Below are 16,841 nucleotides of genomic sequence, written 5' to 3'. Positions count from 1 at the left end.
AACTATTTTGTACACAGGGAGCCGAATGGCGAATGAGAGACAATGTGCACTTAAGCCTTGCAAGTCTGACCTCAGGGAAATGGCAAAATATTGGTATTCATTCATTACTGCAAGAATAAAGCCTACAGAACACACCACTACTGTGATTAAGGAGAGGGCCATCCTCATATTCTGCATTATGACAGGAAAGACAATCGATCTAGGTCGATTGCTTCAGAACTCAATTTACGATTATGCATGTGGCAAATCTCCGAGTGGACTTCTCCACCCCTCTCTCATCACTGTTTTATGCCAACATGTGGGGGTTACTTGGGCACCAAATGAGGAAATTCTGAAGCCGAAAATCCCATTGTGATAGAACAGGCATTTATGGGATTCAGAAATAACCAAGCTGCAGCACGTAGAGCTGAAAGAGAATTCAATCGGAGAGCTGCAGAGAGGCGTGATCAAGCCCAAGCTCAAGAGCCACAGCCACAGCAAAGGCATAGGAGAAATAGGCTTAATCAGTTGGAGGAGGATATAAGGGTATCACGCCAAGAGATGGATGCTTTTCGGTATCGGACCGATACATTCATGGATTACATGATGGATTTCACATCAGCCTTGGCTCATCAGTTTCCCTCTGCTGCCACTTCGGGACATCCATTTCCACCTCCTCCACAGTGGCCACCTGTCTACCACCCGCCAGAGTTCCAACAACAACCCAACCCTGATGACGATGAAGAGGATGATGGCAATGACCACTGACGGTCGTTGCCCAGTGTATGTGCATTTCCTTATTTTTCATACCTATTTACATCGAGGACGATGCACATGATTAAGTTTGGGGGAGAGTTATTTTATTCTATCTTTGTGTGTTTTGTTTATTTAGAGTGTTTATTTGTTTATTTGCTTTTGTGTGTTTATTTACTTAGTGTATTTTTGTGTGTTTAATTTTTTTTTTGGTTTATTAAGTGTGTTTGTAGTATTTTAGTCATGAAATGTTTAATGAATTGGCCAATGATAAAAATATTTTTTGGAAAAGCATGTCATGCATCAAATTCATGTTAATTGACCACTTTGAAAATTTAGAGAATAATCATGAGATTTGGTGAATTTGAGACTTAAAATTTCTATAAAACTTTGTGATTTTTATTTGACATTGAAATAAAATTTTTGCAAACATATAAATGATTTAGGCAATCTTTGAATTTATTTGGGCCATGTATATTATTCATAAACATTCATTTGAAGCCTTTTTGAGCCTATATGAGAAAAGAGTTGTGTTTTTAAATTCCTTGGAAGCCAAGCACATTTCTTTTTGAATATATATGTATTTGGTTGATGCATTGAGACATCATTTTCACGATAATTAGAATTCTACTCTTTGATGGTGAATTGAGATTTTGTCTAGAACTATCCAAACATCACTCGAGGCGAAATACGGACAAATTATGATTTAGGAATGATTTAGGTGATTTTTGGATCGATTGAGCCTTTCAAGCTACCAAATAAATTAATTTATCATTTGTCACCTCTTTGAACTTATATGAATTTGAATGGCACACTTAAATATGTGTTAAAGACCCCCATTCAAATATTTTTTTCAAGAATCCCACAATTAACAACCTTTTGAATATCTTATACAATTAATTCCTACCTTCTCAAGGGAGTAAGAATTTGAAAGAAATTGATTTTCTCCTACAAAAGAAAAATGACTAATGATACATTGTTGAAAATTGGAGAAAAAGGGAGAAAAAGAGATGAGATGAATAAAGAAAAGAAAAAGATAAAAATTGGAGATTGAAAGAAATAGTGGAGTGTGCAAAAGAGAAGAAATTCAATTTACTCCCTTATTTGAACTCTTAGACTTTATTTGTAGCCATGAAACAAGCCTAACATTATAACCATTAAAAATCCTATTAACCTAGTCATATTTGTCCAATATACTAGTGGAGAGTGATTGGGAGGATCTAGCCTATGGACAATCGATAAACACCGTCATTGAGTAAGAATTTTGGTCAATTTTTCACACACCTCATTGCATCAAATAATCATTGGGTATCCATTTCTTGAATGAATATTGTTTTGAACCCAATTTTTTTACCGAAAAAGACCTTGTGATATGTGTTTGTAAAAATTTGAAATCAGTTGATAATGATTTGAAACATGGTTGAAGAGATTTGAAGTTAGAGAACAAACCAATCACATGATTTTATCCGGATAAACAAGTGGTTAGATTGACTTGAATTGTAAATGCATGATGGATTTTGAAATTATGTTGAGGCCAAGTTCTTTAAAATATTTCATGACTTGTTTGTTGTTTGTTTGATTGTTTATTTTTGTTGTTTTATTTTGCTCGGGACTAGCAAAATCTTAAGTTTGGGGGAGTTTGATAAGTGCAATTTATTGTACTTTTATTACTTGTTTTTAACTTGGAGTTTTGTGATTTTTGAGCAGGTTTTATTTGATATGTTGTTGTTTTTGTTATTGTAGTTTGGAAGCTTAGAAATGAGAGTTTGAAGTGATATAGTGATGAATTAGAGGTACAAAGGAAAACTAGACACGATAGTTACCGCACCCGCGCCCCCCGCGCTACCTGCCGAACACACACCGCCCCCGCGCTGCGTACACGAGCGCCCCCGCGCCAGTTGCCGATGCATTACCGCACCCGCGGTCATGCAAGCGCCGCACCCGCGCTGTGACTTCCGCAGCAAATGATTTCTTGGCGAACAAACACCGCACCCGCGGTCTTACTATCACCGCACCTGCGGTCATGCACAAACATTCCTCCGGAAATTGTGAAACTTTGAAGACTTTGAGGAAATGGAGGGGAGAATGGTGTGCTACGTGATAGATCTTGTCTAGACTATAAAAGGTGTCTCTTTTTCATCATCTAGGTATGGAGAAAAACTAGAAAAAGGGTGGAGGCTATAAAGAACAAGATTAAAGATCAAGATCATCATCTTCAACAATTTCTTGTGCATCTTGGGACAAAATCTTCATACACTCCAAAACTCTTGTTCTAAGTTCTTTCTTTCTTTTATTTTGATATGTTTTGTTTAATATTTATGTGTTGTTGTTTTATTTTCCTTATTATGAACTAAATCTTAATTCTAGAGGGATGATGGAACAAAACTAGAAACCATGTGTGATGATTTATGATTTATGCTATACGAGATTTCCTTATTGTTCATTTGTATGTTTCTAATTTTAATGCTTTCAATTTACTGGCCATATCTTGAATGATGATTATGTTTATAAATTATCACTTGGAAAAGGGAATTTATAAACAAGAAAGGGAAAAATACATCAATAGTATTTTTATAGTTCGGGAGGACATATAGTGCTATTGAAGCCATTAAAAGATTTGAGTGATTATTGTGTTATTTAATTTTAGATTGTTGATGGGGACGTTACAATCTTTTGTTAGATAATTAGTATCTACTTAGCACTCGGGAGAGGGAGTAGATGATTTTTAGAATTCTTAGCTAATGAATAAGAAGGGCAAATATAATATAGCTACACAAAATACACATGGTGGATAGTTGCGTGAAATCGGACCTCTAGATCTTTTATTCTATTGTTGTTTACTATTATTTGGTACTATAATTCAATTTAGTTTTAAATCTAGTTATTGGTATAAACAACTTCGTCAATTGATTTTTCTAAATAAAATCAAGACTATTTTAATTACAAGCATTAATATAAATTTAAAAATACATTCCTCGTGGGATCGACACTTGTACTCAAAATTACATTTTACTATAACTTGACGTTGTGCACTTGCAAGCAATTAAGAAAACACGCAACAGTTGGAGAATTTCGAAATATCGAGGAGTGCAAACTTACCCCAGGATCCTGTCATCAGTTTTGGACCGGATGACCTCCGAGGCATTGTGGCTCCTCATAACGATGCCTTGGTGGTAACAGCCATCGTTGCCAATTATGATGTGGCACGAATTTTTATTGATAATGGAAGCTCTGTTAATATCCTGTTCAATAGCACTCTGGATCAGATGACGGTGGAAGGATTTGAGTTTGAGTCAATCTCCACTCCTCTATATGGATTTGCAGGACATGCCATCCCGCCGCTCGGCCAAATTGTCCTTCCTCTATCTTTGGGACATGAGCCTCGGCGGGTAACAAAGATGACGACATTTACTGTAGTGGACACCCCATCCGCTTATAATGGAATTCTGGGGCGACCAGCCTTAAAGGATTTCAGAGCTGTAGCGTCCACCTATCATCAGAAGTTGAAGTTTCCTGTAGGGAAGGAGGTTGGAGTCTTGTGCGGGGACCAGAGGGTCGCACGTCGATGTTATGAAGGGATAGTGAAAGAAGAGGGGAAGAGGGCACGTGTGGAGGTTAATATGATTAGAAGGGGGCGAAGCGGGTTGCCCGTAGTAGTGAGGGAAGTTCATGAGGTGATGGATGAGAAGCCGGAGATCGTGACATTGGGGCCCGACAAGAAGACGCTAAGAATAGCCCCTGACCTTGACCCAGAGGTAAGGGAAAAACTTATTACTTGTTTACAAGCTAATCTCAACAGGTTCGCTTGGTCAGCCCAAGAACTCATAGGGACGAGTCCAGATGTAGCAGAACATCGGTTAAACATCTTACCGAATTCTCGTCCTGTGAAGTAGAAGAAAAGACACTTCGGGCCCGAGAAAGACATGGTTATAAAGAAGGAGGTGGGAGAGTTGCTCAGTGCTGGACACATTCGAGAGGTACAATTTCCTACTTGGCTCTCGAATGTCGTTCTTGTTCCGAAAAGTTCAGGAAAATGGAGGATGTATGTGGACTTCAGAGATCTCAACAAGGCTTGTCCTAAAGATTGTTATCCTCTGCCTCAGATAGATCAGTTGGAGGACTCCACAGCCGGACATCAGTATTTGTGCATGCTAGACGCTTATCAGGGGTACCATCAAATCCCCTTGGCTGTGGAGGACCAGGATAAAGTGAGTTTCATCACTTCTGAAGGAACTTTCTGTTACGTGGTCATGCCCTTCGGACTCAAAAATGCCGGAGCCACGTATCAGCGATTGATGGATAAAGTCTTTTCTAAGCAGGTGGGGAGGAATGTGGAAGTGTATGTAGATGACATCATGGTATAGTCTAAAGATTCAGCCCTGCTCATACCTGAATTAATGGAGACCTTTTCCACCCTCAGGTACTATAGGCTGAAGTTGAACCCTCAGAAGTGTATATTTGGAGTGAGGAGTGGGAAGTTTCTGGGCTATATGGTGACAGAGAGGGGGATTGAGGCTAACCCTGAGAAAGTTCAAGCTATCCAAGATATGGTCTCTCCTCGGGGGTCAAAGATGTTCAGCAGTTGACAGGGAGGATTGCTGCGCTGGCACGTTTTATCTCGAGGTCCGCCACAGGAGCTTACCCTTCTTCCGGACCTTACGAAAAGCAAAAAAATTTAAATGGAGGCCGGATTGCGAGAAGGCTTTCACAGAATTGAAGGAGTACCTGGCTTAGCTTCCCGTCCTGGCCAAACCGGCAACGGGTGAGCCTTTATGGGTATATTTATCCGCTACTGAAGGGGCTATGAGTTCAGTCCTTGTTAAGCTGGATGGATCAGTTCAGCAGCCGGTGTACTATGTTTCGCATGCACTTAAAGGGGTAGAGATCCGATACTCAGGGTTGGAAAAATTGGCTTTGGCTTTGGTAATGACAGCAAGACGCTTGAGGCCCTACTTCCTATCCCATCCGATTGTGGTGCTCACCAACAGTCCATTGGGCAGAATCCTAACTCATTCGGATATGTCTGGCCGCTTGATCAAGTGGACTACTGAGCTAGGGGAGTATGACATCCAGTATGAGCCAAGAACATCTATTAAAGCACAAGCCTTAGCCGATTTTCTGGCCGAGACCGTGCATCTTGAAAATGAAGACCCTTGGAAGGTATATGTTGATGGTTCATCTTCTATAGAGGAAAGCGGGGTGGGAGTGGTACTGATTTCACCAGCTGGGGAGGAAGTGAAGTTGGCAGTTAGGTTGGATTTTCGGGCATCCAACAATGAGGCAGAATACGAGGCTGTGTTGGCAGGACTGCGAGCAGCCAGAAACGTGGGAGCTAACCGGGTACTTATCTTTTCTGACTCACAGTTGGTAGCACAGCAGATGAAGGGAACGTATGATGTGAAAGATGAGAAACTTATTGAGTATGCTCAAGAGGTGGACAGAGTCAGAGAGAAATTCACGGAGATCACATTTGAACAGATCCCCAGGAAAGAAAATGAAAAAGCAGACACTCTAGCCAAAATGGCTGGGACAATGGGAAGCTGGAAGACTAGAGATGTGGTATTTCAAATTGAACTCACACCTCAAACGAGTTCACCCACAGTTGAACAGGAGGAGGAGGATTGGAGAACTGCTATACTTGATTACTTGAAGGAGAGAAAACTTCCTGCTGACCCTAGGGAGGCTCGTAATTTGAAGTTAAAATGTTCACACTATGTAATGGTGGGGGACGTGTTGTTTAGAACGTCTTTTGCAGGACCGCTCCTTTGGTGTTTGAGTTATCGAGAGGCTGATTATGTGCTCCGAAAAGTTCATGAGGGGTGTTGTGGAAATCATTTGGGAGGTTATGCATTGGCGAGGAAGGTGCTCCTCACCGGTTATTCTTGGACCTCAGTGCTACATGATGCTCAAGAGTTAGTGATGTCTTGTGATAGTTGTCAACTTCATGCGCGGTTGAATCACCGACCGGCCGCGATGTTGAAGGCTGCCACGACCGCCTGTCCCTTTGACCAGTGGGGAATGGATATCGTGGGACCTTTTCCTATAGCTCCTGCTCAGAAAAAATTCCTACTGGTAGCTGTTGATTATTTTTCAAAATGGGTAGAAGCAGAGCCTTTGGCCATAATCACTGAGAATGACGTCCTGAAATTCTTGTGGAAGAGTATAGTATGCAGGTACGGGGTACCTAGGAGACTGATATCCGATAATGGGAGACAATTCCAAGGGGCTAAAATTGAAGCTTGGTGTAAAGAAATGAAGATCCAACAGGTCTTTACCTCTGTAGCTTACCCGCAGAGTAATGGCCAGGTGGAGGTGACTAATCGGACGCTGGTCAGGGTCTGAAAGTTCGACTGAGCAAAGCTAAAGGCAATTGGGTGGATGAGCTACCAAGTGTCTTATGGGCATACCGAACCACTCCAAGAGAAGGAACCAAAGAAACTCCTTTCGGTTTGGTTTATGGTACTGAAGCAGTGCTCCCGGCTGAGATCGGGTTGGAATCGGCGAGGGTGATGTTTTATGACGAGGACAATGGTGCAAGACGCGCTACTGACCTTGATCTGTTGGAGGGAAGGAGAGAGTCTGCCAGCATTCAATTGGAAGCTTATAAGAACCGTATTGCACAGTCTTATAATCGGAGAGTCGTGCAGAGAAACTTTCAGGTGGGTGATTTGGTCCTGAGGAAGGTGCAAGAAGAGCAGAGGGGAAAATTGGACCCAAAGTGGGAGGGTCCCTTCAAGGTGGTCGAGAGGCTGAGCTCTGGAGCCTATTACTTAGAGAATGCGCAAGGCAAAGCTTTGAAGAGTCCTTGGAATGCTTATCACCTTAGGAAGTATTATTCTTGATTCTGTCATCGATATATTTTATTTCCTGATTTTTCCTATGTAATCCATTGGAATTCAATAAAATCAAGTTCTTCCTTTTAGTTCATGAATGTTGTTGTATTGTGAGAGTGATAAAATAATTTTATTTTCCTACTAAGGCATCGCCTAGTAGAGGAGCAGAGTGAAGAAGAAAAATTTTATTTTCCTACTAAGGCATCACCTAGTAGAGGAGCAGAGGAGAAGAAAAATTTTATTTTCCTACTAAGGCATCGCCTAGTAGAGGAGCAGAGTGAAGAAGAAAAATTTTATTTTCTTGCTAAGGTATCAGCTAGCAGAGGAGTTAGAGGTTGAGGGTGTTGATTTTTATTTGCCTGCTAAGGTATGACCTAGCAGAGGAGTTAGAGTGTGGTAACGTTGATTTCTATTTTCCTGCTAAGGTACTACCTGGCAGAGGAGTTAGAGGTTCAGGGTGTTGATTTTTATTTGCCTGTTAATGTATGACCTAGCAGAGGAGTTAGAGTGTGATAACGTTGATTTCTATTTTCCTGCTAAGGTACTACCTGGCAGAGGAGTTAGAGGGTGGAGGTGATGAACTTTATTTTCCTGCTCAGCTGTCACCAAGCAGAGGAGTTAGAGTGTGGTTATGTTGATTTTTATTTTCCTGCTTAGGTGTCACCTAGCAGAGGAGTTAGAGGGTGGTGGGGTTGAATTTTATTTTCCTGCTAAGGTCCTACCTGGCAGAGGAGTTAGAGGGTGGAGGTGATGAATTTTTATTTTCCTGCTGAGGTATTATCTAGCAGAGGAGTTAGATGGTGAAGGTGTTGGTTTTTATTTTCCTGCTCAGGTGTCGCCTAGCAGAGGATTTAGAGCGTGGTGACGTTAATTTTTATTTTCCTGCTGAGGTATTATCTAGCAGAGGAGTTAGAGGGTGAAGGTGTTGATTTTTATTTTCCTGCTCAGGTGTCGCCTAGCAGAGGAGTTAGAGCTTGGTGACGTTGATTTTTATTTTCCTGCTGAGGTATTGCCTAGCAGAGGAGGTAGAAGGTGAAGGTGTTGATTTTTATTTTTCTACTGAGGTATTACCTAGCAGAGGAGTTAGACGGTGAAGGTGTTGATTTTTATTTTCCTGCTCAGGTGTCACCTAGCAAAGGAGTTAGAGCGTGGTGACGTTGATTTTTATTTTCCTGCTCTGGTGTTACCTAGCAGAGGAGTTAGAGGGTGATGGTGTTGATTTTTATTTGCCTGCTAAGGTATCACCTAGCAGAGGAGTTAGAGGGTGGGGATTTTATTTGCCCTAGCGGGTTAATAATATCAGATATAAGCTCGGAATAAATCATAAATGCGATTGCAAAATACTCAATGTTGCGTAAAACGAGTTCGTACATGCTGAAAGTGTGCAAAAGGAAATAACCATATGTAAACGTCGCAAAAGTTGCATAGTTCTACGGAAAGTAAAGCAATGCAGAAAATAGCATAAATAAAGGAGTTCGATCTAAGAATTAGTGGGGAGACTCGATATGAAGCCCTCCAGGTTGATGAAGTCAGTAGGGGCGTCTGGCGGAGGATAGCCCTGAGCCTTGAAGAGGTCGATTGCACCCTCGAAACCCACTCTCAAGTAGTGAAAAGCTTTCGGACCACAGATCTCGACAAATTCTTTGGATTTGAGAATTTCCTCTTTGAATGAGGAGGCTTCTGCAACATGTCGTGCCTTGGCGTCTTTAAGCTCAGCCTGTGAATTCTTTAATTCTTTCTTCAGCTTCTGGATCTCTTTAGCTTGATCCTCTATCAGCCGCTGAGACTCCTGCTTCTGTTTCGAGAGCTCGCCGCACTCAATCTGGGACTCCGACAATTGATCTTGAGACTCTGAAATCTCATTAGCATGCGTCACTTTCATCTCGTCAATAGTATTCTGGAGCCGTTCGCGGAGAGCCTCGCCCTCGCGTGATTCTTGGTAGGCGTCTGATCGAGTGGCCTTAACACGCTCAGCCACCTCCTCGACGTACATCATGCCCTGCGTAAGTAGATAAGGGTGAAAAGACGACAAGAAAATCAAACACATATTAGACATCAATCTAAAGACTAGGAGGAGAAGCATACCTCAGTGACACTGGTGCATGCCCGGCGAAGGAGTGCAGACCACCCCAATGAACTCATGAACGTTGCATCTGCCTCGGAGGGAAGCTGGTACATTATCTTCCGAGCCAATTGAGTAGGACCCCGCCCCACGATGGCCGTATCCGAGGTATATAGAGGATGTACCCCCGGCTCAGGGGGAGGCCCCTCATCTGACTCGGACCCCTCTGGAGAAGAAATCGATACGATAGAAATCTCAGAAATCTTGCGCTTGCCATGCTGTGGGGCTGACGGGCTAAGATCAGTTGATGCTTTTTGCTTACCAGACGGAGGAGGGGAGTTGGCGCGAGGAGGTGGAGAGGAGGCTCGCTTTGGGGCGGAAGAAGAGGAGCCTGCTTTCTTCTTCTTCGCAGCAGTAGGGGAGCTAGGGGAGCTGGCAGGCTTCTTTCCAGTAGTAGAGCAAGAACCTGTTTTCTTTTTCTCAGCAGCAGAACAATCTCCCTTTGGGCCCGTCGTGACTGCTGGGGTAACGGACTTCTGGGAAGCTGATGAGGAACCCACGGCCTTTGTCTTGGAAAGTTCACGGAGAAATAGGGCGTTCATGACTCTAGTACCTGCAAGCAGAGACAATGAACTAGATAAGAACGTTTATTAAGTAACATAATAAACAAAAGAAAAACAAGAAGTATGAAAAGATGAGAATATCTACCAGCATTCTCCTTCAGCTTAATTTTAGCGGGACTTAACCCGACATGACATAGGAGATCCTCAGACAGAAGTTTGGGAATGTTAAAGCATCGATCTCCTAGTACACTCATTATCTTCAGGTACTCCTCATCTTTCTTATAACCCTTGGAAAGATCGGGCTTGGTAAAAGTGGGATACCAATCTGTGAAGCAAGTCAATTCTTTGAGTGACCGGACAAAGAGGAAGTATTTTTTCCAGTCCTTCACGTGACTGGGGGCTCCATCGAAAAGTTTGTGGCTAGACCGGGAGGTTACATAGAAAGGTCCATCTTTTGATCTAGACAAAACTAAGAAGTAGGAAAAAGTGGTGCAATTCAAAGGGAGGTCTAGGGCTCTGAATAACACAGCAAAACAGCTTATCAAACGGAAGGCATTGGGCGTGAGTAAACCTAAGTGCACCTGATAGTACTTGCTTAATTCTTGAAAGAAATCGCACATGGGGAAACGAAGACCTGCATTAAAATGATGCTGAAAAAAGGTATAATAGCCCTTAGGGGCAAGATAAGGTCGGTCATCTGGGCCAGGAATGATTATCTGGTGGGAGGAAGGAATGTGCCACATAGTCCTAATTTTCGACTCACTACCAGGAGGAATGTGGGAGGACAAATGACCGTACCATAAGTTATCTGCCTCAGATATGTTCATTTGTTGGGTCACGTGACGAACTTCCTTACCCGGACGACTATGAGTAGTGATGTAAGGCCCGAGAAATTAATCCGGTTAATCTGAAAAGATTTGGAAATGATTATTATAATCCTGGATGATAATTGATGTGATTATAAACGAAACGGATCTGATCGGGAGAGCCGAAAGAAGAAATCACATTATGTGTGAAGAATAGCATTGGCGCACATGCGCGACATGTATCGGCGCACATGCACGAAAATTACAGAAGCATCGTGATAGGCTCATAATAGTTGCATTTTTTTGTTGTCATGTCTCTCGTTGTTACCACTTCCAACATGCTTAATTGACATATTTTTGTGTGATTTTGTTATAGGAGGAAGTTTTCTGCTTTCGCGATAAATCTGAGCTAAAAAGGGTGATTTTATATCACAATTAAAGTCGCCAATATGATCTTAGTGGAAGAAGTGGAGCAGAAAAATTCAGAAGATGTTTTTGGACAAGGCGTGATCACGCCTTGTGACAACTCCTCTGCTGCGTAGTAAGAGTTGAAGAAATTTCATATCAAAGAATAAATAGAAGATAGAGTTTTTTCCATAAAAAACTCTATATTCTTAGTGGATACTTTTTTAATATCTTTTAGATTTTAATGATTATGATTCATTTTTAGATTTTATGGGTTTATATCTTTTTTTAGACCCAAAAATAAGGAGATTCCCCTTTTTTCTTTCAAAAAACCTAACCTACGTTCAAAATAAGGAGGTGGCAGCAAGAGATTTTCATTCTCCAACCAATCACCACTCAACAACCAACGTGAAGAACAAGAAAGGCGCAAAGAATTTCTCTCCAATTCTCTCAACACTTTTAGGATAAGTTTTATTTTTGATTCAAGGGATATTTTTACTAGTTCAATTTATCACTGTGAGGCTATTTGCACTTTAATTTAATATTCGTGTTTTGTTCAAGTATTTATTGATTTATATTTAATTCTATGAAAGTTATATCTCGGTTAATCTGACAATTTAATTCGATATATAATTTTCTACTGCTATCCATGAATTCAGTGATCCGTAATTGTCATGAAGGATTGGTACATGAGTAGCGATAGATTAGGTGTGTTGTGCTATCATAGCATATTTAATCTAAATAAATCAACGAAACTCGATCTATCAATTGCAGCTATCTCGGTTGTTAGATTTTAGGATTAACTGTTTTCACGAAACTAAAATGCTATTTTTAATTAATATGGAACGCTATCGTGCCCAGTTAGTTATTGATAAGTTTTGACTGGATGCTGGGTTTGGTCAATTAAATTAGGAAAACACAAGGATTTTAGCGGCTATCCCTATAATTCTAAGGTTAATTACTTGCAACTGCATGAATAAATAATATGTTAGTCGATGAACAGTGATACAATTGAATAGTAGAAATCCCTTGAATCGAGCTTGGTAATATTAATTTACATTTCATTAGTTATTCATCTTGATTAGTTATTTCTTTCTGCATGTTAAATTTAATTTAGTATTTTATTAAATTCATATCAAACAAATCCCCCCTTTTTTTTGCATTTTGCTCGAAAGAAATAAATCTCCCGTTCCCTGTGGATTCGACCCTGCTCATCATTACACTAATTTTAGTTAGAGAGTAGGAATTTAATTTTGGTGCGTCAACGACAGCACACCAAATTTTGGCGCCGTTGCCGGGGAACGGTGCAAGGTTAGTTTTTTTCGAGTTTTGTTTTGTTTTTTTGTTTTATGCTTTGTTCTTCTCTTACAGGTGATTCATCAAGAGAAGAAGAATTTTAGAATTTTTTTGTTGTGAAATACTTCGAGATGTTTCATCGACAAGTATTCACAACTTTTGCTCAACAAAACGGAGAGACATTCTACGCAGCATGGGAGAGATTCAATAATTTAATAGCAACATTCAGGAATCATGATTTTTCTAACTATGTTCTTATTCGACTTTTCCTTAAAGGTTTGGATGTAGTTACACGAAGATGGGTATTTAATGGAGCACTGACAACTGGTAGTCCATTACTTAGTCGACATGAAAACGATGTGATATATTTGCTAAATGATATGGCCGACTTTGACTACCATCAATATTGGAATCCTTCGCTGCAGAGTGGGAGCCACCAATACACTCCAGAAATTAGCCAATCTGATTTTACAGACCAACCTTTCGAGCATCAAGAAGATGAGGGATATAATCTTGAAATAATCATAAGTCGATTGAATGATATGGTAAACAAGCGTGTGGCATTGAATGAGGAAACTGTTGAACCTGAGTCTGAAGAAGTTTTGGAAGAAATATCACACGAAGATGAGACACCAATGAAGTTGAGAGATAAACAAGCTTCTGAGACTATCGATATGAGCTCGTCGATAATATTATGATACATACATCTAGGAGATCCTTGTCTCTCTCCATTGCCGATTTCAACAGATTTTGTTCTTAAGAGCCAACGATGATAATCTCATCTCATGCCGATTATTTAAATTCACGTTTTGTTGAGGAGACGAGCTTACATTGCATACATCAAGCCAAACTTGTTGGCACATGGAACCAAGACCCATTTATGGTGTCATATGACACGTACTTTGGGCGTCAGCCGCTCTTTGAATGAGTGCTTTTGAGGGTCAAGCCGACGACTAAAAATCAAGCGCTTTTGGGAGGCAACCCAAATTTCTTGTTCTTATTATTTTTAATTTCTTTTATTTTTATTTTTTCAAATAGTACAATTTTTATTTTCTTTGTGCAGAAGATGTCTTCTAACAAGGCGTGACCACGCCTTATAAGAATAACACTTCTACGCAAAGCAAAAAAAAAATCCAGTAGAGGTCTTCGCACAAGGCGTGGCCACGCCTTGTTGAAACACCTCTGCTGAATTTTTCTAAAACAAAAAAAAAAAAAAATTGCCCTAAACACAGTAGATGTCTTTTGACAAGGCGTGGTCACGCCCTTGTCCGAAGACATCTTCTGAAAAAAAAAAAAAAAAAAAAATTTTTTTGCTTTAATAACAGTAGATGTCTTTTGACAAAGCGTGGTCACGCCCTGTCCGAAGACATCTTCTAAAAAAAAAATTAAAAATTTACTTTTCTTTTATCTAACATTATTTGTTCTCACCCCTTTTCACATCTTCTCTCGCAGGCTTCGTTAACACCGCAACAACAATAGAAAGCTTTGCTCCAGGATGTCCAACAATTTTCAGGGGAGTTTTCTAACTTCTTTTGCGTTTTTACTGTCTACGTTGTGCATCTAATTTTTGTGTCATTGAGGACATTGCCATATATAGGTGTGGGAGGGGGTATATAGCCTTATTTCTCGTTTCAATTTCTATTTTGTTCAAATTTTTAGCATGTTTATTCGAAAAAAAAAATTTATTCGAAAAAAAAAATAAAGAAGAAAGAGAGGAGAGAGTCCGGCAAAATGAATTTGTTTGATCTTTAAAGCATTTAGTGTTTACTCGTTATCTCTCTCATTTGAATCTTGAATGCCTCTGATGCGAGTCCGAAAAAAAAACTGAAGTTTTCTTTGTGTGCAACTGATTTTGCATTCTTACTACTATCCTTATGGGTAGTTTCTCTTGATGATGTGTTGAATGACAAGTGTTTGGTGTCTAGCACACAATCGCTTTCTTTGGTGAGCTTTGAGCCTATGAGCAAACATCATATCATGCTCCAATTTTTTCTTGATTGTGTGTGAGTCATACATTGTTGATTTTTCTAGAACTTGCATTGTTATACATGTCTTTGTTGATACCTTGTGATTGATTAGGTGCATAAACAAAGTAAAGGACATTAGGTTCAAACCATTTTCTTTCGCATCATCTTAGCCGTTCTTTGAGCCTACCCTGATTAATTAACCCTTAGTGAGCCAAGTTCGAGCCTGAGCTTATTTGTTGAAAAATAACCACGTTACAAGCCATGATAAATCTTTTTTGTTGGTTATCCCTCTATTTGAACCTTGAATTGGAGAATCATACACACTTTTCGCATTTAGCATCGTTTTGAGCCAAGAAAGTGTAAATTGTTGAGATCGGGTGATTAATGCTCGAAATCGTTGTCTCAAAAACTTCTTATGAAAAAAAAAAAGAATAAAAAAAAATTAAAAGAAGGAAAAAAAATGAAAAAGAAAAAAATGAAAGGCGGAATGAGAAGGAAAAAAAAAATAAAAGAGAAGAGAGCAACAAAGAAGAAAAAAATGCTCTTGGATTTTATAATGAGATTGAAGATGTTGTTATTTAGATGCAATTGTCTTTGTGAAACGTGCGTATGATTTCTTCAATTCCGTAAACCCATTGTGCCTTCTTTCCTACCTGACCTCTAGCCACGGTACAACCCTTTTACGGCCCTTGTTTGTGCATTTTAATTCATTCATTTGGTAGAGGATATGATATATTTGCAAGCTTATGGTAAAACTTTTCAGTGTTTTGGCATGAGAGCTCCTTGATACATACCTAGACACTTACGAGTGAAATGAGCGAATCCTGTGAAGAGTGTTTGGACCATATGCATTTTTATTTCTACACATTCGGATGGAAGCAATTGCTCATGATGTTGGTAGTCAGATGCACAACAATTAAATTTCTTTGGTGCATGAAAAAAATATTTTACGGACAAGTAAATGAAGCAGAAAGAGGATAATGAGTTGGAACAATGAATTGAACACTTTTATGCTTGAGGACAAGCATGGTTTAGGTGTGGGAGATTTGATAGGCTCATAATAGTTGCATTTTTTGTTGTCATGTCTCTCGTTGTTACCACTTCCAACATGCTTAATTGACATATTTTTGTGTGATTTTGTTATAGGAGGAAGTTTTCTGCTTTCGCGATAAATCTGAGCTAAAAAGGGTGATTTTATATCACAATTAAAGTCGCCAATATGATCTTAGTGGAAGAAGTGGAGCAGAAAAATTCAGAAGATGTTTTTGGACAAGGCGTGATCACGCCTTGTGACAACTCCTCTGCTGCGTAGTAAGAGTTGAAGAAATTTCATATCAAAGAATAAATAGAAGATAGAGTTTTTTCCATAAAAAACTCTATATTCTTAGTGGATACTTTTTTAATATCTTTTAGATTTTAATGATTATGATTCATTTTTAGATTTTATGGGTTTATATCTTTTTTTTAGACCCAAAAATAAGGAGATTCCCCTTTTTTCTTTCAAAAAACCTAACCTACGTTCAAAATAAGGAGGTGGCAGCAAGAGATTTTCATTCTCCAACCAATCACCACTCAACAACCAACGTGAAGAACAAGAAAGGCGCAAAGAATTTCTCTCCAATTCTCTCAACACTTTTAGGCTAAGTTTTATTTTTGATTCAAGGGATATTTTTACTAGTTCAATTTATCACTGTGAGGCTATTTGCACTTTAATTTAATATTCGTGTTTTGTTCAAGTATTTATTGATTTATATTTAATTCTATGAAAGTTATATCTCGGTTAATCTGACAATTTAATTCGATATATAATTTTCTACTGCTATCCATGAATTCAGTGATCCGTAATTGTCATGAACGATTGGTACATGAGTAGCGATAGATTAGGTGTGTTGTGCTATCATAGCATATTTAATCTAAATAAATCAACGAAACTCGATCTATCAATTGCAGCTATCTCGGTTGTTAGATTTTAGGATTAACTGTTTTCACGAAACTAAAATGCTATTTTTAATTAATATGGAACGCTATCGTGCCCAGTTAGTTATTGATAAGTTTTGACTGGATGCTGGGTTTGATCAATTAAATTAGGAAAACACAAGGATTTTAGCGGCTATCCCTATAATTCTAAGGTTAATTACTTGCAACTTTCATAGAATTAAATATAAATCAACAAATAC

The 16,841-nt window shown here is 39.5% G+C and overlaps 2 protein-coding genes across 2 annotated transcripts; one reads left to right on the top strand and one right to left on the bottom strand.

The window, feature by feature from the left end:
* Nucleotides 1-5,535: 5,535 nt before the first annotated feature.
* On the top strand, nt 5,536-7,074 carry LOC140804657 (uncharacterized). Its single transcript, XM_073160748.1, has one exon. The coding sequence runs from the start codon at nt 5,536-5,538 to the stop codon at nt 7,072-7,074; it is 1,539 nt and encodes a 512-aa protein (XP_073016849.1).
* A 2,470-nt stretch (nt 7,075-9,544) lies between these two features.
* Nucleotides 9,545-11,059, bottom strand: LOC140811479 (uncharacterized). Its single transcript, XM_073169388.1, has 2 exons — nt 10,336-11,059; nt 9,545-10,240 (listed from the first exon to the last, which is right to left on the bottom strand). The coding sequence occupies exons 1-2, from the start codon at nt 11,015-11,017 to the stop codon at nt 9,633-9,635; spliced, it is 1,290 nt and encodes a 429-aa protein (XP_073025489.1). The 5' UTR covers nt 11,018-11,059; the 3' UTR covers nt 9,545-9,632.
* Nucleotides 11,060-16,841: the final 5,782 nt, after the last annotated feature.

The sequence above is a fragment of the Primulina eburnea genome, chromosome 1, assembly GCF_022965805.1.
Source record: "Primulina eburnea isolate SZY01 chromosome 1, ASM2296580v1, whole genome shotgun sequence".
NCBI classification, from domain to species: Eukaryota; Viridiplantae; Streptophyta; class Magnoliopsida; order Lamiales; family Gesneriaceae; genus Primulina; species Primulina eburnea.
Note: the sequence above shows the minus strand (reverse complement) of the source record. Positions and strands in the feature narration are given on the sequence as shown.

Coding starts and splice junctions, on each gene's coding strand:
- LOC140804657 (XM_073160748.1), top strand. CDS start 5,536: ATGAGTTCAGTCCTTGTTAAGCTGGATGGATCAGTTCAGCAGCCGGTG.
- LOC140811479 (XM_073169388.1), bottom strand. CDS start 11,017: ATGAACATATCTGAGGCAGATAACTTATGGTACGGTCATTTGTCCTCC. Junction 10,241..10,335: donor TAAGCTGAAGGAGAATGCTG/GTAGATATTCTC, acceptor CTCTGCTTGCAG/GTACTAGAGTCATGAACGCC.